Source organism: Raphanus sativus, chromosome 9 (genome assembly GCF_000801105.2).
Source record: "Raphanus sativus cultivar WK10039 chromosome 9, ASM80110v3, whole genome shotgun sequence".
Classification (NCBI taxonomy): domain Eukaryota; kingdom Viridiplantae; phylum Streptophyta; class Magnoliopsida; order Brassicales; family Brassicaceae; genus Raphanus; species Raphanus sativus.
Window position 1 is genome coordinate 1,047,654 of NC_079519.1, and position 24,213 is coordinate 1,071,866.

The 24,213-nt window shown below is 35.0% G+C and overlaps 6 protein-coding genes across 7 annotated transcripts; 4 read left to right on the forward strand and 2 right to left on the reverse strand.

The window, feature by feature from the left end:
* Window positions 1-562: 562 nt before the first annotated feature.
* Window positions 563-1,583, forward strand: LOC108827568 (uncharacterized). Of its 2 annotated transcripts, none has more exons than XM_056995162.1 (3): window positions 563-840; window positions 1,043-1,210; window positions 1,286-1,583. In XM_056995162.1, exons 1-3 carry the CDS (start codon window positions 624-626, stop codon window positions 1,309-1,311), a joined length of 411 nt encoding a protein of 136 aa, XP_056851142.1. In that variant the 5' UTR covers window positions 563-623; the 3' UTR covers window positions 1,312-1,583. The 2 variants fall into 2 exon arrangements, with proteins under 2 accessions (XP_056851142.1, XP_018456495.1); XM_018600993.2 differs by having other exon boundaries at window positions 565-840; window positions 1,043-1,207.
* A 1,171-nt stretch (window positions 1,584-2,754) lies between these two features.
* On the reverse strand, window positions 2,755-4,433 carry LOC108827569 (uncharacterized). The gene has a single exon (XM_018600994.2). The coding sequence runs from the start codon at window positions 4,295-4,297 to the stop codon at window positions 3,131-3,133; it is 1,167 nt and encodes a 388-aa protein (XP_018456496.1). The 5' UTR covers window positions 4,298-4,433; the 3' UTR covers window positions 2,755-3,130.
* Window positions 4,434-6,424: 1,991 nt separating this feature from the next.
* On the reverse strand, window positions 6,425-7,305 carry LOC108827570 (photosystem II 10 kDa polypeptide, chloroplastic). The gene is made up of 4 exons (XM_018600995.2): window positions 7,099-7,305; window positions 6,949-7,007; window positions 6,805-6,860; window positions 6,425-6,701 (listed from the first exon to the last, which is right to left on the reverse strand). The coding sequence occupies exons 1-4, from the start codon at window positions 7,256-7,258 to the stop codon at window positions 6,554-6,556; spliced, it is 423 nt and encodes a 140-aa protein (XP_018456497.1). The 5' UTR covers window positions 7,259-7,305; the 3' UTR covers window positions 6,425-6,553.
* A 1,974-nt stretch (window positions 7,306-9,279) lies between these two features.
* LOC108828532 (uncharacterized) lies at window positions 9,280-12,901 on the forward strand. The gene is made up of 9 exons (XM_018602258.2): window positions 9,280-10,385; window positions 10,572-10,701; window positions 10,943-11,466; window positions 11,557-11,637; window positions 11,702-11,806; window positions 11,879-11,992; window positions 12,070-12,153; window positions 12,245-12,316; window positions 12,392-12,901. Exons 1-9 carry the CDS (start codon window positions 10,065-10,067, stop codon window positions 12,662-12,664), a joined length of 1,704 nt encoding a protein of 567 aa, XP_018457760.1. The 5' UTR covers window positions 9,280-10,064; the 3' UTR covers window positions 12,665-12,901.
* A 6,079-nt stretch (window positions 12,902-18,980) lies between these two features.
* On the forward strand, window positions 18,981-22,045 carry LOC108828466 (uncharacterized). The gene is made up of 12 exons (XM_018602171.2): window positions 18,981-19,315; window positions 19,412-19,541; window positions 19,620-19,722; window positions 19,839-19,962; window positions 20,071-20,136; window positions 20,375-20,413; window positions 20,503-20,583; window positions 20,681-20,728; window positions 20,943-20,993; window positions 21,105-21,173; window positions 21,264-21,518; window positions 21,608-22,045. The coding sequence occupies exons 1-12, from the start codon at window positions 19,163-19,165 to the stop codon at window positions 21,854-21,856; spliced, it is 1,368 nt and encodes a 455-aa protein (XP_018457673.1). The 5' UTR covers window positions 18,981-19,162; the 3' UTR covers window positions 21,857-22,045.
* A 103-nt stretch (window positions 22,046-22,148) lies between these two features.
* LOC108828467 (NADH dehydrogenase [ubiquinone] iron-sulfur protein 8-A, mitochondrial) lies at window positions 22,149-24,212 on the forward strand. The gene is made up of 8 exons (XM_018602174.2): window positions 22,149-22,254; window positions 22,618-22,696; window positions 22,832-22,885; window positions 22,962-23,053; window positions 23,150-23,263; window positions 23,574-23,641; window positions 23,726-23,837; window positions 23,932-24,212. The coding sequence occupies exons 1-8, from the start codon at window positions 22,201-22,203 to the stop codon at window positions 24,025-24,027; spliced, it is 669 nt and encodes a 222-aa protein (XP_018457676.1). The 5' UTR covers window positions 22,149-22,200; the 3' UTR covers window positions 24,028-24,212.
* Window position 24,213: the final 1 nt, after the last annotated feature.

The window sequence follows — 24,213 nt, forward strand, 5'->3', positions numbered from 1 at the left end:
AATCCACAAATTTGATGTTAGATTTATAAAAACCTATAATCCTCATCTTGGAGTTACAAAAAAAAAAACTACTTTCTTTTTTCTCTGTGAAAATTAGAGTATTTACACTTTTTAGGAATTAAAATAAAATAAAAAATAATTGTACAATCATTTATCTGAACCAGTTATAATATTGATTTCATGTAAAAAAATTATAGTGACTTAGATTTATATTGTTGAATTATCTTATCTCACAGCTCTTCTAAAAAATAAATATGAAATTTTTGATTATCAAACTATGGAGTTAAAAGTTAAATTTTAATAAGTATTTTTTATGTTTCCTATACAAAAATTGCAAATTTCAATAAAATTGATTGAATTTATTGAAAGAATATTGGTTAAAATACATTGGAATTTGATAATTTCTAAAAATGATGTATAGTTAATGTGTTTTCTTAATATGCGTGAAAACATCAAAACATACATCTTTAAAAAACAGAGGGAGTATTTTTTTCAGGGGCAAACACATACTATATCTCGTAAATAAGTTAACTTCTTAGGGGTAATATCGTAATTTTAAGGATAAAACTTGTTTACAAGACTTCTTAAAATGCCAAAAACGTATCTTAAGATCGCCGGTAAAAATGGAGCAGATATCTGAATCGAGCCGCCGCGACTCAGCTGATGCGACTAGCTCGTCGTCCGCAGATGGTCGCATCGGAGGAGAAGGTAACGGAGAAGCAATGGCTCGAGGGCTATCGGCGATGCTAGAGTCCGTAATTAAGGAATTCGACTCGAAATCAATCGATACTCTCAGTAGCCAAGACAAACTCTCCGGCTCGCTCGATCGATTAGTCCAAGGTAAAACGAATCGATCCCTCTTCCTTAACCGGTGACAAACAAAATCGAATCATTCTTCGTCTCCGGTTTAATAATTTTTTTTTCATGAAATTACATTTGGTTTTACGAATCAATCCGGTTAAGTTGGGAAGCCGTGATTTTGCTAAATCTAGTTTTTTTTTGGTTTTGTAATTGAATGCGATGAAATTGAACACACACACAGAGCTCGATCAATTGCTGGAGAACGCTCCGTTGCCGTTCATAGTACAACACGCGTCGAGGATATCGAGCGTCAAACAAAGAGTCTCGTCTATGAACCTGGTGCTTAAATCTATACAAAGGCGTATTGATAACATCGATCACATGCTCTCTGCCAACAACATTCAAGGTAGTACTAGTAGTAGTCATACAATTAGCATACACATCTATGTTGTAATATTACATCTCACTATGGTTGCTCACACAGACAAAACAGCCTCGGACACTACTTGATGACTCTCGGCTTCGGTGTGAGTGTGTAACTGTGGAAGTTTGTGTTTTGCTCACATTTTCAAACGACGGAGTTTTTGGGCTGTTCGTCTTTTAACGGGCTTCTATCTTATATGGGGTGGTTCTTTTATCGGGCTTTGATCTAATCTGTTCTTTTTCAGTTTGTAAAAAAAACAATTTCTCATTATATTTAATTGTTTTATTAATAAAATCAAAAATGTAATAATATATTTGTTTGTATAATTGCTCCATCAATCAATCATGTTAAAACAGAATTTCAAAGCGAATATGTCGGCCCGTTAATTGTATTGTTTATAATATCGTTTTTGTTTCTGTTGGGTAAAGCCTTTACAGAACCTAATATATCGTGTTTACAAAATCTTGTCACGTGGGTTGACGACAAAATCGATAGAGCCCCCTTATAGATTACTTGCGTGTGAACAGAGAGTCACGTGTCTTTCTGTGCTGGTCACGTGGTTGAAGCCTATTTAACTGGATCTCGTAGGCTTTTTGATCAAATAGTGTCTCTACTATATACACTACAAGTTCGATGCTGAGTTATTGAGGAGTGTATGGCCTCGGGTCTGGGTCTCATATTCCTCTAGTTAACCAGTATATTGTTTTCTTTTAACATAGTTAAACTTTATGCTAAAAGGATGTGTGTGTATCGATGATTTTTTTTTTTGCCATCTAATATTTTATTAACAATAACGGGCCTAAACCCAACACCCGCATATGCTAAAAGGATGTGTGTATCGATGATAATGATGGGTGGGACTTGTGAGGGTGTTAATATTGAATATGTAATGTTATACGCCCTAAAAAGAGCCAATAGAGGACCGAGCCTCTGACTAGAAAGATGATTGGTCCCTTTGAGGTAAACCCATACAAAACTCACAAAACTCACAAAACTAAACCCATTTTCAAAAGGTTTGTCTTTAACCCACAAATCTAGCTTACTTTATCACTTTTTGCAACTTAGCGTACTCTAGTTAATATATCATCATACTCTAAGCATTCACTTTTTTCTCAAGGCTAAAACCGTAGCTGAAAATTGACTGGAATTATACCCACAGACGCTGCAAATGTAGTGGGTGGGAGAATGGGAACAAAGAGGGAAGGCAAAGTACAGAGGAAAGAGACAGGTGATAGAGGCTGGGTATTGTACTTTGTATACATACAATCTCTTGCTGGTCCAATCTTATCTTTTTCAACTAGACTTTGATTGTCTATGTAATCTTGCTACAGTTTCGTACCTTTCACGTACCCCATTACGATAATAAATTTGGAGAAAAATCCTGACACTTAACCATGTGATTCCAAAACACTTGACCAATGACCGAACAATATAGATCCACCACGGCATTAATGCTTAAACGAACCTTCCTTGATTAACATAACAACAAACAATTAAATAAACCAGCAAAAAATAAGAAGAGAAAAGTCTGAAAAAACTGCATCATTTCCGAAACTCACTAAACGACAAAAAATATTAAAATAAAAAAATATCACATGAAAGAGACAGCTTAGATAAGCTCCAACGTGGGGAGAGCGCAAATACACACAGAGCAAACAATCTGAGAGAGAGAAAAAAAAGAATCTGTTTTTTCCTATTGACCAACACGCATCACTCTAGCGCGTCAACCTCACTCTCTCATCACCCTCTCGAACCCGAACCAAACAAGCAAATGTCGATGAACCCTAGAAAAAAAAAAAAAAAAACCTAACAAATTGCAGATTCTTTATGTACACAACCTCAAAGCTCTCGGTACTACTACTACTACTACTACTAGCTTCCCTCTAGCATCATTGAATGATTTTCTTAGATTCGATCGGTGGAGTTACGACCTCTGTTAATGTGATGAGACGACGCTCTGTTGTTGCTAGAGAAACTCCCTGTTCTATTGTGCTGCGACGAAGCTAAAGACGAGGACGAAGTCGATGAAGAAGAGAAGAACTGTCCGAAAATCACAGAACCTCCTCTGATCGAACAGACGGGGACGTTTAGGACAGGAGTCACCCTCACGTTCGCGCTGTAAGATCTCTCCATCCCTCTGTGTCGATACCCGCTCGTCCCGCCGTTGAAGCTGCTGGGAGAGCTCGAGCTCCGCTCGAGGCTCTGGAACACGATTTTACCCGAGGAGTTTAGCCTCGGGCTGTCCACGGAGACTCCTCTGCTCATCGCTGAATCAGGCCGGATTGGGCTGCGGCCCACTCTCTCGCGAGACGTCGTCGTCACTAGCCTCATCCTCGGCGGGTTTTGGCTACGAGAGGGAGCGAAGGGATTCCCGGTTATGTGTTGGTTAAGGAGGTGGTTGTGGTTATGGTTAGGTCTGTCTGCGTCGAGGGAGAGTCTCGGGATGTCGTCGTGGTCGTGGCCAGAGGAGGAAGAGGAGAGGGACATACGGGAAGAGGAGATGGAGAGAGACTCGGAGTCTGAGCAGTCCTTTAGGAGAGGAAGAGAAGCGTCCGAAGACGACGACGTCGTTTTGGAGCTTCGATTTAAAAACTGTTTTAACGAAGAAGCGGACGATCTACTCGGATTCGAGTGAAACGACGCCGTGGTGGCGGTTTTGCTGTTCTGAGAGAATCGTTTCAGTCCCAGCAACTCCCTCCACCTACTCGAACACCGTGGCGCCTTGGGCGAAAACAAACCGCCGTCGCCGGAGATCTCCGTCTCGGCTTCCACCGCCCTCCCGCATTTCTCCCCGGTATCTGCCTTCTCCGTGGTCTTCGTCGTCGTCGTCCGCTGCTTCGTCGCGAGTTTCCCTCCGGAGAAAAGCTCGTCCGCCGGTACTATCCCGACCGGATTCTCGAGGCGAAACTCGAAATCGCCGCCGTCCTCCGTCGGTGGAACGGCGGATACAGAGCTCCGAGCGTCTTCACGGCTGAAGGAGGAGGAGGGAGGAGAAGCTCGAGGGTTGAAACAACCGTAAGATGAAAAATCCTGAGAAACAATAACATTGTTGTTGACGCAAGCAGAAGCCATCGCCGTCGCTCATGCAACGAGAAAAAAAAAAGTATCGCCGTCGTCGCCGGAGAATCAAAAACGGCCACAGATCTAAAGAAGAGAGAGGAGTCAGATAGAGATAGAGAGAGGTTTCTGGCTACAGTTTGGAGCGTTGTGAGTAAATATAAAAGAGCCTGGTGGCGCGTGATCTCACCGTACTCTTTAAGGGTAGTTTCGGTATTTTGGTTGTGTTATTATTCTCTTGGAGGAGCCAGTGGCGGAACCTCTTAACGGCTAAATACACAGATTAGGATAGAGTTTGATAATACAACTTTTTTAATTACCTTGATAATAGTCTTTTGTTTATTCAATAATGGAAAGTAAAAAGTATTAGTAGTATCTTTTTCTCTTTATATGAACTGAAAGTTTCCAAAAAGTTTATATTATGAATTAGGTAATAAAGGTTGTGGAGGTTGAAAAAAGCATGAAATCATTGATGTAGAAGATCACGTGATATAAGGGGTTTTTTTATTTATCTATCAATAAAAAAAGAAAATAATAACTGTGTCAAAAATACGAATCTGTATGAAATCATTTTGACAGCTAGCTATTAGATGTTTAGATGTTAATTGCTTTGGTAAAAGGAAAATGGTTTCACGTTTTGAGATCTCTCACTGATTTGGTCTTTAATTACTGTTTTTGCGAGTTATTTGTGTATACTATATGTGCATATACATCGAGTGGTGCAATGTGCATGTGTCGCTCTTTATCTGGTGTTGTCTCCATTTCAGGATGGAGGACTCTAGGACTAATCATGGGGTTGAATCACTGTCCTTTTTGTTTGCAGTTCATAAACCCATTTGCACATGACACTCCTAACTAACATGAATTTTAAGGGGAATAACATGAAGGTACATAGTTTGTCTGATCACTTTCTGAATTTTTCAATTCATTGTCGATTCAATGATTTCTACTTTTGGTGTAGCCAATTTGAATACCATATTGATTCCAAATTATCAACGAGCGTTATAATGCAGTTGTGGACTAGATTTACACCCCTGATTGAAAGTAACTTGCGGTGAAATAGTGGAATAGTTAATTGTAATGATTCATTTACCTTGTATGTATCTCTAGTCTAAATCTAGAAATGATCCCAGCATGCAGAGTCATTTACATCTTCACATATATTATTTGCAAGAAACACGTGACTTCTCATAGTCCTTTAATAAGAATTACCTTGCTAGCTATAGCCTATAGCTTTTTTCCATCTGTGACACCATTACTGTATCGCTCTTGTTGTTTGATAGAAGTTTTAACTTTAAACTTGTCACAAGAAAAATGGTATTGACTATTTGTTGTGAACGTTGATTTGAGAATGAGGAGAGATGAAGTTGCTTAGAAGAAGAAAAATGATGGACTTTTTGAGTCGCACTGTTATTGAAAAAATCATGATTCAAAAGTGTGCAGGAGATGGGTTTGTAAAAGTTTGAGATATGTCCTTGTTTGACCAAGAACAAGGCCCATTCTATCGGCTGGAGGCCCGTCAAAGGGTTGGGTAGATCGAGGTGTGTTGTGCACTTGCTGAGAAAAATGTAGGGGGTGTTATTCAATGAGTGAATTTAAGTCAACTATAAATGTTTTGTAATCCATCAAAATTTAAAATTTCAAAGTAATTTAAGTTGATAGATTCTAAAATTTCCGCAATATACCTTAGATTTTGAATTCAATCATTTGTTCATGACAATCCATAGGAAATGATTTGAAATCAATTCAAAATACAAATAATTTTAAAATCTGTGAAAGTTAAATAACACTAGATTTTAAAAACTAAATTTAAATCATTCATTGAATAACACTAGATTTTAAAACAGAATTTAGAATCATCACTTGAATAACAATGTATTGTGTTTAGATTTAAACTCTATTAAAATACATGATTGAATAACACCACCGTAGTATTTTCATTTATAACAACAAAAAAAATTGATGATTGATTTGGAACTTGATACTGCAGATATATGGACCAGGAAGTAGTGGCAAGACCATGCTAGCACTGATTAGGCGTTGATGTGGAAAACTTGATAGTGTACCAGCCAGATAATGGCGAGATGCATGGCTTGGTATAATGTTTGTATTCAAGTTCTTGTGCACCTATAGATGAATATGTATACAAACACTAGCTAGAATTCTTATAGATTCAAAGTATGTTATGAGTTTTTCAACAACATTAACTCATTAAGAACAATAACACAAAAGCATTTAGAGAAACATGAGTTACACACATATCTTATAGATTTACTGAGCTAGCGCACTTGTGTTGTACACAAGAAGAGCTCCTCCGGCAAGAATTCCGGCGAGTGTCACCGCCCAGATTGCTAACCCGGTGACTCCTCCCTTGTAGACATCACCACTCGCTGACCACTCGTCCTCGTTGTAGATAGGACTGCAAATTAAAAGCCCAATCATGAATCATCATTTTGTCAGCAAACATCATATTATATAGTTCTTATATAAAATACGAAAAGTGTTATTAGTATTCATTTCACCTGTATCCATCAACGTTAGCTCCGTACTTGTCGACGAATTTGTAAACACCGTATCCCTAAGATCAAAACGACATCGGTTTAGTGAATATACTGAATTTGTAAAACACCTTACTCTTAACGTTGATGTATATAGACGGAAGGCACCTTGCCCTTCCTGCCGGAGGCGTCGAGGCCGTCCCTCAAGTCCATGCTGCCGTTAACTCCTACAAAGAAATCGATTTAACAGAATAAGCTAAAGTTTTAACGTTAGCGTGTGTACCGAAGGTAAGAATCTGGTGTGCATGTTACACGGACCAAAGGGTTTGTCGGTCTTGATCTTCTTAACGCCACTAGCGACGATTTTGAACGAGGAAGGAGCTCTTGCGAGCGACGGTAATCCTCTCGCCGACATCTTCTCCACCGTGAAACCCGCCGGTTTCAACGTCACCGATGAAAGCATCACTGAAGCAGCCATTTCTTCTTCTTCTCTCTCTCTCTCTGTTTCTCGAACTAGTGCATGTTGTGTGTGGTCAGGTCATCTAATATGAGAGGAGATGCGATAAGTGATTCTTGTCATAACACGTGGCGTTTTCTGTATGGCTGTGGTCTGGATATCTTGTTCACTAACGTTATCTTTCAACTGGTGAAGGTGATTCGTCGATGTTCTTCATGACTTTCGCCACGTTGGATTGTCATTATTTTTATTTTCAATTCAGATCCTTATACAAATTAATTCACTTATACAACTCCTACTAGTTTTTTATCTGTTACTAGACCACCACCACTTAATTACACTCATGATAGGTTTGGACAATTAAGCTATCTGCGATCTCTGTTTTTTTTTAAAGAAAATTACGTAGATATTAACCTCTATATTTATAAGAAATATATTTTATATATTTTTTACTAAATTATCTATAACTCTCGAAATCTCAAGACCGACCCTAGTTACCCCTACTAATTTGTCCGAGATTTGTAATGTCTTTCCTTTGTTGATGCACACAACGAAACGCATATTTGTGCAATGACAGCTTCCAGCTACGTCTGGCTAGCACGTTTCTAGTCGCTCGTTGCCGTTGACAAACAACACAAGTAGATGATTTGTTTGTATTTTTGATGGATAATAAAATCATAAATGTATAATGCTCCTTCAACTATGGCTTCTCTGTAACTGGAAACATCAACAAAACTCGACCATTAACTGAATATTAAAAGGGCCTTAACAGCAACGCAAGTTCTAGTATTTTTTTTTTTGGACAACACGCAAGTTCTAGTATTATTTATATAATATATAACATGTAGAAGAAGTAGTATATGATCGTACACGATGATTTGGTCAGCATATTTTAGTAGAGTATTCTCACAAGACTACGATCAGTATTCCGTTTCTTTATTCTTATTCTCTGCATACTCTTCTACTCGAGTCATTAGAATACTATCATTTATCAACTACAGTATTACTTTATAGGATAATACAACACAAATCAAAGTCGTTTCAATTAATAACTCTTGGTTGATCAATCGATATGTTAGCTACTACACGTCTAAGTCGTGAAGAGAAACATAAATACAAAACTACTATTAAATGATAACGAGAGTGAGGTTGCAACAACATACAATCCATCGATTTCACATATATATATTCAAATCTAAAATGCATCCACCACAAACTTAAATAAAACATTTCTTCCCGAGACTGCTTCATTTGGATGTGGTGGACCCAAACAAGTCACTGATCTGTGTGCTATAAAGACTATATCAGCAGTTATGAGTCAAGGAATATTGAACTCTTCTTATGAAAATAATTACACACTATGCAGATGAAAATTCCTTTTTTTATAGATAAACTCATTTTAATAAAGTATATATAATGATATACATACAAACAAATTGTAAAATACAGCTAAACATATTTGTATTGCATATGGATAGGAGAATTTGGAATCTTTGTTGTATTCACATAATTCCAAAAATATATGCACACAATACTATGGATACATATATAATAGAACATGCTTAACTAAACAAATGTCAAATGGAAACAAACAATACCAACTATATTTGTTTACGAAGAAACACACATGCTCTAAAACACACATAAACTGAACCAAATTCCACAAGAGTATTTTACCGACATCATATAATGCCAATAGCAATTATTGGATGAGCTCTTCTTTTTTTATAATCAGTAGATCTAAACCGAAATTATTATTATTATTAATTCAGAAAATTATGTGTTATTACAGTACAGATAAGATTCGGTTCGGTTAGATTCATGATTTTGGTATTCAACAATTACAGGTTTTAAACCGGAGTCAACGTATACATTAATAGGAGCAGAGCAGCAGCAGGAGATTACACACTCTCGGTCGGAAGTAAAGTGGGACCCACAATATATTAGCAGTAAGCATGTTAATTAACACTAAACCAAGGCTAATCAATACGCTAACTATAATAATTAACGACTTTAACCTCTCCGCCTTCACCTCTCTCTCTCTCTCTCTCTATTTACGCTAAACATTGTCGTCGTCTCTCTCTCTCTCTCTCTCTCTCTCTCCCTCCGAGAAGAGAAGAACTTTTTGAAACTTTTAAAGTTTTGTTTTTTCGCTTTTTTCTTATTTTTTTCTCACGAGCTCTTTTAGGGTTTCTGGAAGCTTTAATCTCACAGTGTGTCCCCCCTCCCGATCTAACTTTAACTAAAGCTTCTTACTTTAGTTTACCTCTCTCCCGGGGGAATCTCTTTGTCGGTGGTGGTGCTTCTTCTCCGGTGGTGCTTCACCGGAAAGTTTCTATGATTGGTGAGATTACCCTGGATCCGAAACAGAGCTTAAAAGTGGGGACTTTGATGGGGGGTAATTAAGTTTAGGGAATGTCTTTGAATGAAGCAAAGACTACAAAAGAGGAAAGGGAAAGATTCCATTTTTAGTTTGTTTTTAGATATTGCGGAGCTTTGTCTTTTTTTTTTTTTTTTACTTTTTAATCTTCTTGTGTTTGGGGAAACTTGCATGTGAAGGGATCTTGCGTTGAACGAATAAACCTGACCGTACTTTCTTCCTTGCTACTGCTACTGCTACTGTGTTTGCTTGATTTGTTATCTTCTCTGTCAAGCCTATGCTGCAAATCTGTTGAATAAGGGATCAAAAAACCATGGAGGAAGAGAAGCTAGTTGAGTCTTTTTGGTTCTGTTCTCACAGCAACCAATCTCTGTTTCTAGCCTAAGTTAATGTCTTTATGAGCTAGGGATTAAAAGTTGTTGCCTTTTGGGTGTTGGATTTTGAGCTATGGAGGATATTGGGTTGGTTAAACAAGGCTGGGAATGGATGCAGTCTCAGAAACACATGTGCTCTAACGCTTGTTCTGCTGTACGGTGTTTCGGGGAGAAGATAGGGGAGCTCGTGGAGCGTCACTGGCCATTGGTGTGCAGTGGATGCGGGAAGCTGTTGGGTCTTCTTCGCCTGTCGATTGTTTACTGGAAAGATTGCATCTTGAGGGGTTTCCGTTGCAGCGCCAAGCTGGGATCAGCTGCTTTGCTTCTCATCATGTGGAGTTGCTTCCTTAGCTTGACTTCCTTGTCTTGCTTGCTCTATGTTCTCCTCAGTATGGTATTATTGTCTTAACCCCCTCTTTCTGGGATTCTAGATCTTTGTATAGGATTTTGTGTGTGTTTACTAACCAAAACTGATTCGGAAAACTTATCTCTAAATCTTTATCTTAGAACTTATGTTTCAAGATTTTTATGGTTGGTTGAGTTGTGTTTGACCTATTTGTTTTGGATTTAATATTTGCAGGGAGCTGCTGCAGCTGTTGTTGTGAACTTGGGTTGCACTCCTGGGCTCTTCATTGTAGGACTGTTTGGTATTTTGATTTTATGGATGTATGCAAACTTTTGGATCACCGGAACATTGTTTGTAGTCGGAGGCAAGTTTTTGTTTCTTCATGCTCTTTCACTGTAAACACATCCAATTAGTGTTCTAAAAATCGGTCTAGGCCTTCTAGGCATCTGTCTAAACAATAATCCTCTATAAAACGCCTGATCACCGCCTAGCGATTTGTTAAACATTGGCCAATTTGGATTATTTTGTTGGTCAATGAGTATATATCATGCTTGATCTATACTGTTTACATTGTATTTAATTTCTCTAGTTGTGTTTTGATTCAGGCTATTTATTCTCCTTAAACCATGCCCGTCTGGTGGTTCTAATGGCTGCCGGATATGCGATGTACTGCGTCAAAGTCAGACTTGGATGGCTTGGTGTTCTGCTCTCTACGAACCTTGCATTCTTGTCCAACGATGTGTTAAACTGTCTTCTTCAGTGGTGTGACAATCTAAGTGAAAAGCCACAACACGAGGAGCCAAAGAAATCCGAAGAAACAGTCATAGAAGAAGACTATCCAGGGGAATTTGATTATCCATCAGTTCCTGTGGAAGAAGAAGAAGAAGAAGAAGAGACTGAGAAAAAAATTCACGAGAACAAGTCATCTGCTGAACCAGCTGCTCCTACTACAACTGTTGTTAATACCGTGAAGGAGATTACTAGTGTTAAGGTAGTCAAAGTAGACACAAGTTCGTCAGCTGATGAAATGAAGAGAATACTGAAGAGTGTGAACCATTACGAAGCGTTGGGGTTCCCTCGGCATAAAAAGATCGATGACGCTGTGCTTAAGAAAGAGTATAGAAAGAAGGTTTGGTCCTTTTGTTTCTTCCAATGCTGTGTAGGTTTAAATGCAGTTTCTATGAAGGTTAATGAGGGTGTTATGTTCTTTTGTTTCTAGGCAATGTTGGTTCATCCTGATAAGAATATGGGAAGTCCTTTGGCGAGTGAATCATTCAAGAAACTTCATTGTGCTTACGAGGTATGTCATGTTTATGATCTTGGTAATGTAAAAGGCTTGAACTTCTTTATGGGTGTTTCCTCAGGTTCTTTCTGATATTGTAAAGAAGAGAGATTATGATGAGCAATTAAGAAAAGAAGAGTCTAAGACCAGGAGTGTTTGTCAGACATCTCATGCTTCTTCCCATCAGGTTTAGTTTATTTTTTTTTACTTCTCTGTACTGGCTTAGACTTCTCACGTTTTTATTTCTTTCATTTTGTAGAGTGGTCCTGGTTATCGTGCAGAAGAGTCAAGGCGGATACATTGTACAAAATGTGGTAATTCACACATATGGGTATGCACCAGTAGGACTAAAGCAAAAGCAAGATGGTGCCAGGTGATTGTCTTGTTGCATTTTTTGTTGTTGTAGCAATGCTCTCTTTTAGATCCCATCTAATCTGTTAAAAAATGTAGGATTGTGGTCAATATCATCAAGCGAAAGATGGAGATGGATGGGTCGAACTCAAAGGGACATTACCCTTTGAGAGAGCACATAAGGTTAGCTTTTGTTTGCTTTGTAATGATGAATCTTGTTTTGGTTTTACCTCAACCTCTTTTTTTTTTGTTTTCTTTTCATGTCTCCTTCAAGATTGAGATACCACGTGCTTTTGTTTGTGCGGAAAGCAAAATCTTTGACGTGTCAGAATGGGCCATTTGCCAGGTGGGTGTTCTCTTCTCTTTCTTGATGATTTGAGATTTTACATTGAACATGTTTTTTGATTATGATTAAAAACAGGGAATGGCGTGTAGACCAAACACGCATAGGCCGAGCTTTCATGTGAACATGGTTGGGTTAGAGAAGTCAACGCAGAGATCAAACTCGAGTAGGTTCCCATGGGATCTAGACGTGGAGATGATGGATGAGGACGAAGAAGAGTTTGAGCTGTGGCTTCAGCAAGCTCTTGCTTCTGGTCTGTTTTGCGAGACCTCGAAACGCAGGAAAAGCTGGAGTCCTTTCAAGTTAAGCCAGATGAAAAGCAAGAAACAGTGGCGAAGGACATCTACTTGATGTGTATAAGCTTTATTATTGTTACCCACAGGGGTACAAGAATAGATCAAAATAGGATTCACACAGCAAAAGTGAATGCAAAGATCTGAGTAGTAGCAAAGCATACTTTCTTTTGGTGGGGTCTTTCTCTGTAAATAGAAGCTGTTGGATTCTTCTTGTTCACTTGTTTTGTTTGGTCTTGTAAACTACTTTGGAGCAAAAAAAAGAATTAAAGAAGCTGTTTATTTTTACGTGAAATGTATACATTTGAAAGACTGTTCATTTTATGAGAAGTAGCTCAAAAAGAAATGTTTAAGTCATTTCTATTTTTCTTACACTCAATTATTATTACATTTTAATACTGTTCATTTTTGAGTTGTTATTAACTATGTAGATCAATATAAAAACAATATATAAAATCTGCATATTATTACAAGACACAATAGTTAAATTAAAGTATTAATATATAGTTTGATAGTTTTTTTTTTTGTAAACTGTATATAGTTTGATAGTTACATTTGCAGTTATTAAACTGTATATAAATATTCTAATTTAACTATTCTGTTTTGTTTTGTAATAATATGCAGATTTTATATATTATTTTTATATTGATCTACATAGTTAATAACAGCTCGTATTTGTTAATTATATGCGGATTTTAAATATTGTTTTTATATTGAGTGTGAGAATAGAAGAGAACACATGGTTTGTATGTTGTTTTTCTTCAACTGTCAAGAAGACATTATGCAAAACTTGGAAACTCCACCTCGTAGTATGCCGTATTATTACCTAATGTGTTGTTGCTTCATGTTGAATAACAGGGTTATGTGACTTATGTCTGAATTGATTTCTGTTTTCATTGGTTATTGGTGTCTAAAATACACATATAATCCTAAAGACCAAACTCGAATATCTAAACCCCAAACGTCTAAATCTGAAAAAATGGTTTACTTTCATAAATTATCATTATGCAAGTTGTCGACAATACTTATTTCTTGTAATAAATAGTTAGTAGTAATTGTCGTTTTCAACGGCTACATATGTATTACTTCAAAATATGACTGTTGGCTACTTCACAGTATGACCGTTGGCTACTTCAAAATATGACCGTTGGCTCCTCTCTATAAATAAGAAGGCTCTCTTGCCTTCTTCACCACAACCTCTCTCAATTATCACAGACTCTTTACGAAGAGAAAAAAAAAAACAAAACCAAGTAAGCGATAGTGGCGACTAGAACAAACAAGTCAAAGGTAATATGTTCTTCGTTGTCTTTTATTTTTATGTATCTTTCCTCGATACTGTGGTATGAATTAAACAGATAGTGATGGTGTATATATGCTCTTTTGGAATCTGTGAAACAGGTCGCGTGAAGAAGCTGTAAAGAATCGTTCGGTGACATCGGAAAGCCTCCGCCTCGGATTAACCAACCTATCACCCGAAGCTTCCGTGCTCAGAATGTTCTTCCACCGACTCCAACAGTCTCGATTACTTGGCACACTAGTAACTTTGGTATTATCTCTTTCCTTTCACTCATTTTAAAAGAAAAATTCGATTAAAGTTCTTCAATTTTAATAATTCATTTAAAAATAATTTGAAAAAAAATTTGACTAAAAAAATAATAGTAATCGAACTAATTCTATATCACTATAATAATATATAGTTATAAGGGGATAATACAGTATTTGAATAAAACATATAAATACCACAAACTTTATTGGTTATTTACATTTTGTTATGAATTTATCATTAAACTTCATTCAAATAAAATTACTGCAAAATTCACCTAAAATTGAAACACACAAAATTAATGAAATTGCAAAATTGAATAATACATGAATTTAGAGAATTTTAGAGAATTTAGAGGATTTTTTTTTTCAAAAAAAGAATTTAGAGAATTTTAAAAGAATGATTACAAAGTTTAATATTATCTCCAACACCCACAAAATTTGATTAGTTTCAAATTATGCAATGCAATTAGCTATAATAATTAATCATTCAAACATCTAATGAATTTTAAAAGATGAATAAAACATATAAATAACACAAACTTTATTGGTTCTTTACATTTTGTTATGAATTTGTCATTAAACTTCATTCAAATAAAATTACTGCAAAATTCACCTAAAATTGAAACACACAAATTTGATGAAATTGCAAAATTACAAAATTACAAAATTGAATATAATACAAGAATTTAGAGAATTTTAAAAGAATGATTACAAAGTTTAATATTATCTCCAACACACACAAAATTTGATTAGTTTCAAATTATGCAACTAGCTATGATAATTAATCATTCAAACATCTAATGAGTTTTAAAAGTTGAATAAAACATATAAATAACACAAACTTTATTAGTTTCAAAGTTAATGTTAACTCCAACACAAGTGAACAAAAAAAATGTTTCTCCAACACACAAAAAGTTTGATTAGTTTCAAATTATGCAATTAGCTATGGTAATTAATCATTCAAACATCTAATGAATTTTAAAAGTTGAATACAACATATAAATAACACAAGCTTTATTAGTTTCAAATTATGCAATTAGCTATGATAATTAATCATTCAAACATCTAATGAATTTTAAAAGTTGAATAAAAACATATAAATAACACAAACTTTATTGGTTCTTTACATTTTGTTATGAATATCATTATACTTCATCCAAATAAAATTACAGCAAAATTCACCTAAAACTGAAACAAACACATAAATTTAATGAAATTAGAAAATTACAAAATTGAAATAACACAAGAATTTAGAGAATTTTAAAAGAATGATTACAAAATTTAATGTTATCTTCCAACACACAATAGTTTCAAATTATGCAATTAGCTATGATAATTAATCATTCAAACATCTAATAAAAATGGTTTCAAACCAAAAACATTTAAAAGAAAGTAAACTATTATATATCAGCTAGAAAGCTGAATGCAGATAAAGTGAAATTAATCAAATATGATCCTATCGATTTATGATTGTTAGAGATATCATAGTCATTTTGTTTTTGTCTTTACATTTATTATGTGCATTTAATACCTTTTTAATTGATCTATAACTTTTTCTAGTTTATTTCTTTTAAATGCTTTTGATTTAAAAACATATTTATTAAAGTATTTTGATTACACATGAAGTGAAATTAATCGAATATGGGCCTATCGATTTATGATTGTTAGAGATATCATAGTCATTTTATCGAATATGGTGTCGTGTCATTTTCTGATCGTTAGAGAATCATAATCGTTTTGTCTTTACATTATGTGCATTTATCTTTCTAATTGATCTATAATTTTTTCTAGTTTATTTCTTTTTAAATGCTTTTGATTTAAAAACATATTTATTAAAGTATTTGATTACCTACTTTTTAAGCTAAATTTTATTCATATTTTTTAAATACACATAAAGTGAAATTAATCGAATATGGTCCTATCGATTTATGATTGTTAGAAATATCATAGTCGTTTTATCGAATATGGTGTCCTGTCATTTTCTGATCGTTAAAGAATAATTTTTTCTTCTTTATTTCTTTTAAAAGTTTTTGATTCTAAAACAATTTTCTTAGGTTTTTGAATGATTTAGTTATGGAAGTGCATAATATGAAAATGAGAAACACTTAATATTTCTATTTAATATAAACAAAGGAAAATAATTTTAGTAAAAAAAGACAAAAGAAAAATCATATAAAAATAATATGAATTAAAATTATTGGTTCTTTACATTTTGTTATGAATATCATTATACTTCATCCAAATAAAATTACGGCAAAATTCACCTAAAACTGAAACACATAAATTTAATGAAATTAGAAAATTACAAAATTGAAATAACATAAGAATTTAGAGAATTTTAAAAGAATGATTACAAAATTTAATGTTATCTTCCAACACACAATAGTTTCAAATTATGCAATTAGCTATGATAATTAATCATTCAAACATCTAATAAAAATGGTTTCAAACCAAAAACATTTAAAAGAAAATAAACTATTATATATCAGCTAGAAAGCTGAATGCAGATAAAGTGAAATTAATCAAATATGGTCCTATCGATTTATGATTGTTAGAGATATCATAGTCGTTTAGTTTTTGTCTTTACATTCATTATGTGCATTTACCTTTTTAATTGATCTATAACCTTTTCTAGTTTATTTCTTTTAAATGCTTTTGATTTAAAAACATATTTATTAAAGTATTTTGATTACACATGAAGTGAAATTAATCGAATATGGTCCTATCGATTTATGATTGTTAGAGATATCATAGTCGTTTTATCGAATATGGTGTCGTGTCATTTTCTGATCGTTAGAGAATCATAATCGTTTTGTCTTTACATTATGTGCATTTATCTTTCTAATTGATCTATATTTTTTTAGTTTATTTCTTTTAAATGCTTTTGATTTAAAAACATATTTATTAAAGTATTTTGATTACACATGAAGTGAAATTAATCAATATGGTCCTATCGATTTATGATTGTTAGAGATATCATAGTCGTTTTATCGAATATGGTGTCGTGTCATTTTCTGATCGTTAGAGAATCATAATCGTTTTGTCTTTACATTATGTGCATTTATCTTTCTAATTGATCTATATTTTTTCTAGTTTATTTCTTTTAAATGCTTTTGATTTAAAAACATATTTATGTATTTGATTACCTACTTTTTAAGCTAAATTTTATTCATATTTTTTAAATACACATAAAGTGAAATTAATCGAATATGGGTCCTATCGATTTATGATTGTTAGAAATATCATAGTCGTTTTATCAAATATGGTGTCCTGTCATTTCTGATCGTTAAAGAATCATAATCGTTTTGTTTTTTACATTATGTGCATTTACCTTTCTAATTGATCTACAATTTTTTTTTCTAGTTTATTTCTTTTAAATGCTTTTGATTTAAAAACATATTTATTAAAGTATTGATTACTAATAAACATGTTTTTTAAGTCAAATTTTATTCATATTTTTTAAATGACATTTCTTTGTTTTGTTTTACTAAAAGTGATTATTCATATTGTGCTATATTAGCTTTCATAATTAATCATTCAAAAACTAATAAACATGCTTTTTAATAAACATGGCTTCAAATCAATTTATTTAAAAAATAAACTTGAAAAATTATAGATCAATTAGAAAGCTAAATGTACATAATGCGAAATTAATCGAATATGGTATCCTATCATTTTCTCATTGTTAGAGATATATCATAGTCGTTTGTCTTTACATTATGTGCATTTAGTAATTGATCTATAATTTTTTCTTCTTTTTAAAGTTTTGATTCTAAAACAATTTTCTTAGGTTTTGAATGATTTAGTTATGGAAGTGCATAATATGAAAATGAGAAACACTTATATTTCTATTTAATATAAACAAAGGAAAATAATTTTAGTAAAAAAAGACAAAAGAAAAATCATATAAAAATAATATGAATTAAAATTGGACTAAAAAGTAATAGTAATGGAACTAAATTCTATATCACTATGTAACCATGAGGAGGATAACACATTATTTGAATAACACAAATTTTGTTGGTTCTTTACATTTTGTTGTGAATTTATCATTAAACTTCTTTCAAATACAATTACTGTAAGATTCACCTAAAATTGAATAATAACACAAATTAAACGAAAATTAAAAATTACAAAACTGAATAATACAAGAAACTAATCGAATATATTATCATGACTTTTTGTTATAGTTAGAAATATCAATGATCATTTATTTTTACAGAGCATCAATATTTTTTATTAAAGATTTGATGAATTTTTTTCTTATGTTTTAAAATGATTGATTAGAGAAGTTAGTTACATAATATAAAACTAACCGAACATGATATTCTATCATTTTTTTGTTGTTAGTGATATCATGGTCATTTTGTTCTTATATTATGCTTATTAAGATTTCTAATCGGTCTATAATTTCTTTTTCAATTTTTTTCTTCTAATAAATTTTGATGAAAAACATTTTTTTGAATGATCGATTAAACGAATTGTATAATATCAAAATAATAAACATATTATCTTATCAATTTTTATTATTAAAGGTATTATGATCGTTTTATTTTACATTTTGTTCCTTTAGATTTTATATTGATTTATATACTTAATTACAAATCACTTTTTGGTAGGATTTAGATCTCATACATTTTTGGTTTATAAACTTATAATCAACTACATGTAACTGGATTAGGAAGTCTAATGTAAAAATATTAATGAAATTATTTTTTGATTACTAAATTTAGAAAACAAACATTTTTTTCCTTTTAAATATGTTTAGGGGAAAATAAATGTTAATATGTTTAGGGGAAAATAAATGTTTTATTTTAATTTCCTTTAAGCTCTTTCACTCGCTTGTTCGATTTTGACCTCCACGGAAGAGTTTTTCCTTTATTCCGCACCGCCGCAATTTCGCCCGGCGGAGAAAACGAAACCAAAAAAAAACCCTAGAAATTGGAATTGGGATTTGATCTCTCTCTTTCTCTAAAAATCCGCGGCGTTCGATCGCCTTTGCTGGTGAGAGATGAGTCGGCTCTCTTTCCGTCCACGGCCACTGGACATTCACAAGAAGCTTCCGATTCTGAAATCGTATAAAGACTTCGAAGACGACGACGCACCACCAACCAGAAACCCTCAGCTCCTGCGTTTAGCTTCTTCCATAGAGCTTGACCATGAGGTTCACTTCACTTCAATTCCCCAATAGTCTCTCTCTCTTCTGTGATTTTGAGTGTAAAAATGTTTCCTTTTTGCATTTTGGGGTTAATGTTGTTAGGTGCATCCAGTGCCAAGCAAGAAGCTTGCTTCAGAGATACCAACACCTCAGTTTGTTGTTGTGGACACGTATGAACGTGATTATTCCGCCACGTTTGGTCAACCTGCTTCTTATCTCCGTGCAAGAGGAGGTTTGATTCTTTTGTGTAATGAAAGTGGTTTGTTTGTTTACTTGGAGACTTAAAAGTCTGTGTCTTTTTTGTTTGTAGCTCGGTCTGAGCTTGGAGAGTTTGTGGAGTATGATCTTGACAATGAGGATGATGACTGGCTTTATGAGTTTGATCAAGACAACAAGCAACTCTCACCTGAAATGTAAAGTTAAACCGATCTGATTATTACTGTTCTTGTTTTTTAGATGGATTAGCTCGCTCTATATAGTACTCAAAGTGATTGGGTTTTGCTAAAAGCGTTGGATTGTTTTGAAACAGGTTTGAGAGCATTATATTTAAACTAGAGGTGTTGGATCACAAGACGCGGGAACGAGCAGGAGTTATTACACCTACCCTTGGTTCTCCCGTTCCTGTGCTTTTGCAGCTTGATGGTGCTATTGAGGTATATACCTTTGCTTTGATTGGGTGTTTCATAGTCTTTTGGTGTAACATATACTCATACAGAACGAACATGACATTTGAAATAATTCTTGTTTTCATCTTATTACAGGCGCTGCAATCGCTGTCCATTAATTATGGAGTCTTCCAGGCTATCTTCAACTACTGGAAAGACAAGGTTTGGCATGGCGTTATTGTTACAAGTTTTCTGGATACCAGACATTGTGTTGCCTAGGTTGATAATTTTAAAAACTCTTTTTTTTTACGGCGAGAGATAAACCTTATTTGAGTTTATCTTTGGTTCTTGAAGCATATGCATAATCCATGTTAACAAACTAGTTAAACATCAGAAGCACGTTTTGGCTTAGAAGACTAATGCATATGTTTCATTTTACTCTGTTTTGTTGTGAGCTTAGCGCAAAAGATGGCAGAAGCCTATCTTGCGGCGTTTGCAGGTTTGTACCATTATTTACTGTTGAAACACTTAAGGCTCATGTTGGAAGGGGTCGTCTTAATTCAAGTTTTGCTTCTTTGTTTCGAACAGCCTCCTCCACCGGTCAATGACACCAATCCCTACAATGTGTTTAGGCCGAGGGAGAAAGCTCACAGACTCCACACAAGAAGGGTAGGCCGTTATCGTCATACTGTACTTTTTTAAAAATATATTTGAATTCAATTAGAGAAAGAAAAACACTGAGAACTAACCTTTACTTCTATTACAGATGCAGAGGAGAGAAAACAATGTGCAGTCATTTGAAAAGCTTCGACAGGTAAGGGAAGCGCTTTGAATTATCTTTACATTTCTTGTTCGAACCAGTCTGAATTCCTGAAACCTGAGCAGCTTGCCTTTGAATAAATGCCTTCTTTTACTTCCTTTCTAGGCTGTTTATCATCTATTATGACTCTTTGTACTTTTTTTTTTTGTTTGTTTAGTTTGTTGGATTCTGAATACAAGTCCTTCTGGAGCTTATATTACTGTTACAGGTTAGACGTAATCTTGACCAAGCGAAGACCATTCTGGAAGCACTCATTAAGGTGTTCTTTATGACACTTTTTATATTTGACTTGTATGTAAACTTTCATTTCATATCTTAACAAAAAGGTTTGCATCCTCAAAGTCGCTAATTCGATGTCCCTATTCTCCAGAGAGAAGAAAGAAAGAGGGATGTTATGGACGGCGAGGTTAGCCTTCAAAGAATGCAACTCCAATACAGGGTACGTACCACTACTTCTAGAACTCTATGTGAGTGAGTGTGTGTGTTTATTGACGCGTAGTCTTGACCATTTGGGGTTTTGAGATTGCAGCATGAAACAGAGCTCTTGGAAGAGAGCTTGGGTCTACCCGGATTTCCACCAGCCACAACAACATCTTACAAATTTGGGTCAAGCGACGAGGAGTTCATGGACTCAGATGACTACACTAGCACTCACGTACGCACGAGACCTTCAGTTATCCCTAACTCTCGTTTCACGAACTCAAATCTGAATGCGTCTCATCCGGGAGGCATCAAACAAGAAGTTAGAAGACGACACTCGCATCACAACTGGCTTCACAAACTGGTTAAAAACCATTCTCCTTTCATCTATCTATATCTGGTTGGGTATAGTTAATCACAACACTGGTTTTTACCTTTTGATTTCTTTCTTAGGATCCTAACGAACCGGTGATGCTGTTCACAAAACCGCTGGTTCCTGAGAAACTAGCAGCGGCAGGGATCGTTCCACCAGCACCTGATTCAACAACCTCGGGTCAACCTCCAAGGCGGTTTCAGGGGAGGATTGGGCGTGGTGGACGGATAATATTCGACAGATGGAATCCTTTGATGCAATCTCACATCAACTGTGGAAACTCTCTCTACATCGCACCACCAAATCACCGTGCTGCCAACTTCAAGTGAAAAGTAATAATCATACTATTTCATAATCTTTCTTTTTGTAAAGAATCTTCAGTGATGGGAAGATGTGTAATGTAATAACACTATCAAGCACTTTGTAACTCTAGACAATTCGGTCTGATTGTGTCACTGGTTCAGAAAAACTTTGTAACTCTAGACAACTCGGTTTAAATTTATAATCCGGTTCTGTCACCAGTTGGGAAAAACAATAAGCTATTGTGCCAGGGACTAAACTATAATAATATCTTAATTTGGGGACTAAGTTGTAATAATTTCTTACATTTGGATTTTAAGGGCTCTTCGTTCTGTAGGAGGGAGACCGAAATCGAATTTGGGGAGATTCGTCAATGGCTTCGATGCTTGCACGCAGGTCTCTGGATACTCTCCGTGCTCGACATCTCGTATGAATCTCCTTCTCTTCGTTTTAATTCGATTTTGTTTGGATGATGCGTAGAAATGCGGAGTGAGTTTTGGGGGAATAAAAGAGGATTCGATTCACTGTCTGTCTCCTCGTATTTGTTTCAAATTGGATTAGGGATGAGATTGTATTTCAAATCGATGTAGAGTGAGAAAGGGATTTGAGTTTTTACTAGCTGGGTGATGGATGAATCATAAGAGAGAGAGAGAGAGTTTATCATGATCTATGTCTTGAGGTCTTCACTAATCTTATGTTTGTGTGACTGAGAACGTTTTTGCAAGTTTAAATTTTTCTCTGTTTACTGTTCTGCTCTGTTCTTATTAGCTTCTCTTACGTGGATGGATAGGTTTCGTCAGGGAAAGCTTTGCAGGGAACTCATCTTTCTCCACTGCAGTCCCGTGGTATTTCTTATGGCTCCAAGAAAGGTATATTCTCTCTCTCTCTCTCTCTCTTTGTCAATCACGTTGAAGTGTGAGTTTTACTTTACCTCTTTCTATTCGATCCGTTGGTGTTTGTTGATGACTTTATGTTGTTGTTGCTTATGTAATAATATTTCACAGATGATGAAGAAGAGGAGCAACTTGCTAAGGAAATCTCCAAGGACTGGAATACTGGTAAAAAGCTTGCTTTTTATGATCTATTTCATTCTTTTCTTTCTCTCATACTTATATCCTCATGTTTTTTTTGCAGTCTTTGAACGGAGCATAAACACCCTGTTTCTCACTGAAATGGTCCGTGGTTTGTCGTTGACCCTCAAGTACTTCTTTGATCCCAAAGTTACCGTGAGTCACATTTTTTTACCAGTCTTTTCAAATCTTTGATTGAAAGAAAAATCTGTATGATGATTCTGAAGTCTATTTCTTGTGTATGCAATGCAGATCAATTATCCATTTGAGAAGGGTCCACTGAGCCCTCGCTTCCGTGGTGAACATGCTCTTCGAAGGTATCCTACTGGGGAAGAACGCTGCATTGCCTGCAAACTCTGTGAAGCTGTGAGTTTTCAGATCTATGTTAAGGCTAATGTTCTTTTAGGTCTTCATAGCTCTTGTAAGGCATCTCAGGACGATGCGTTACCTTTACATTGATTTAACAAAGATTGTTAACTCATCTTGCTGTGTTAAACTGGTTCTACTGATTTGAGGCCTATGGAGGTTCATTCTAGTTATTAGGAGAATCATTTGAGTATTAGTTTGAAGTCCTTAGAGTTCAGATGAAATGATCATAGAAGATCATATAGTCTTCTAAATGGCTATGGAATAATTTCTTACCACGGATTGTGATTACTTGTCTATGTTTAATCAGGTGTGTCCAGCTCAAGCAATCACAATAGAAGCAGAAGAGCGAGAAGATGGAAGCCGCAGAACCACAAGGTCACCATCCCTTTCACTTGCAATTCACTAGTACCAAGTGCTTTCTCTTTTACCCTTACATAATAATAATCTAGAGCTCTACAGGTATGACATTGACATGACGAAATGCATTTACTGTGGCTTCTGCCAAGAAGCTTGCCCCGTTGATGCAATCGTCGAAGGACCTAACTTTGAATTCGCAACCGAGACACACGAGGTCAGCTTCTTCATCACAACACATTTTTCTCTCCTCTGTACTTTTTTTTGACATGCATCCTGAACCTTTTTGTAATTATACCCCACTTTCATAGGAGCTTCTGTATGACAAAGAAAAGCTGCTTGAGAATGGAGATCGATGGGAGACCGAGATCGCTGAGAATCTGAAATCAGAGAGTCTCTACCGTTGAGAGCAGTCTTTTCTTTTTTTGCTTCATTGTTCTGTCTTGTTAGAAATAAAAAGACGAGTGCTTTATGCGTTTGCAGAAAAAAACTCCCAGCTTTGTGGCTGTGTAATTGAATTGTCTATTGTAAACCAGTTCGGTTCCGGTTCACGAATTCCGGTTTAATTGAATTATCGCATTCAGACATGAAAT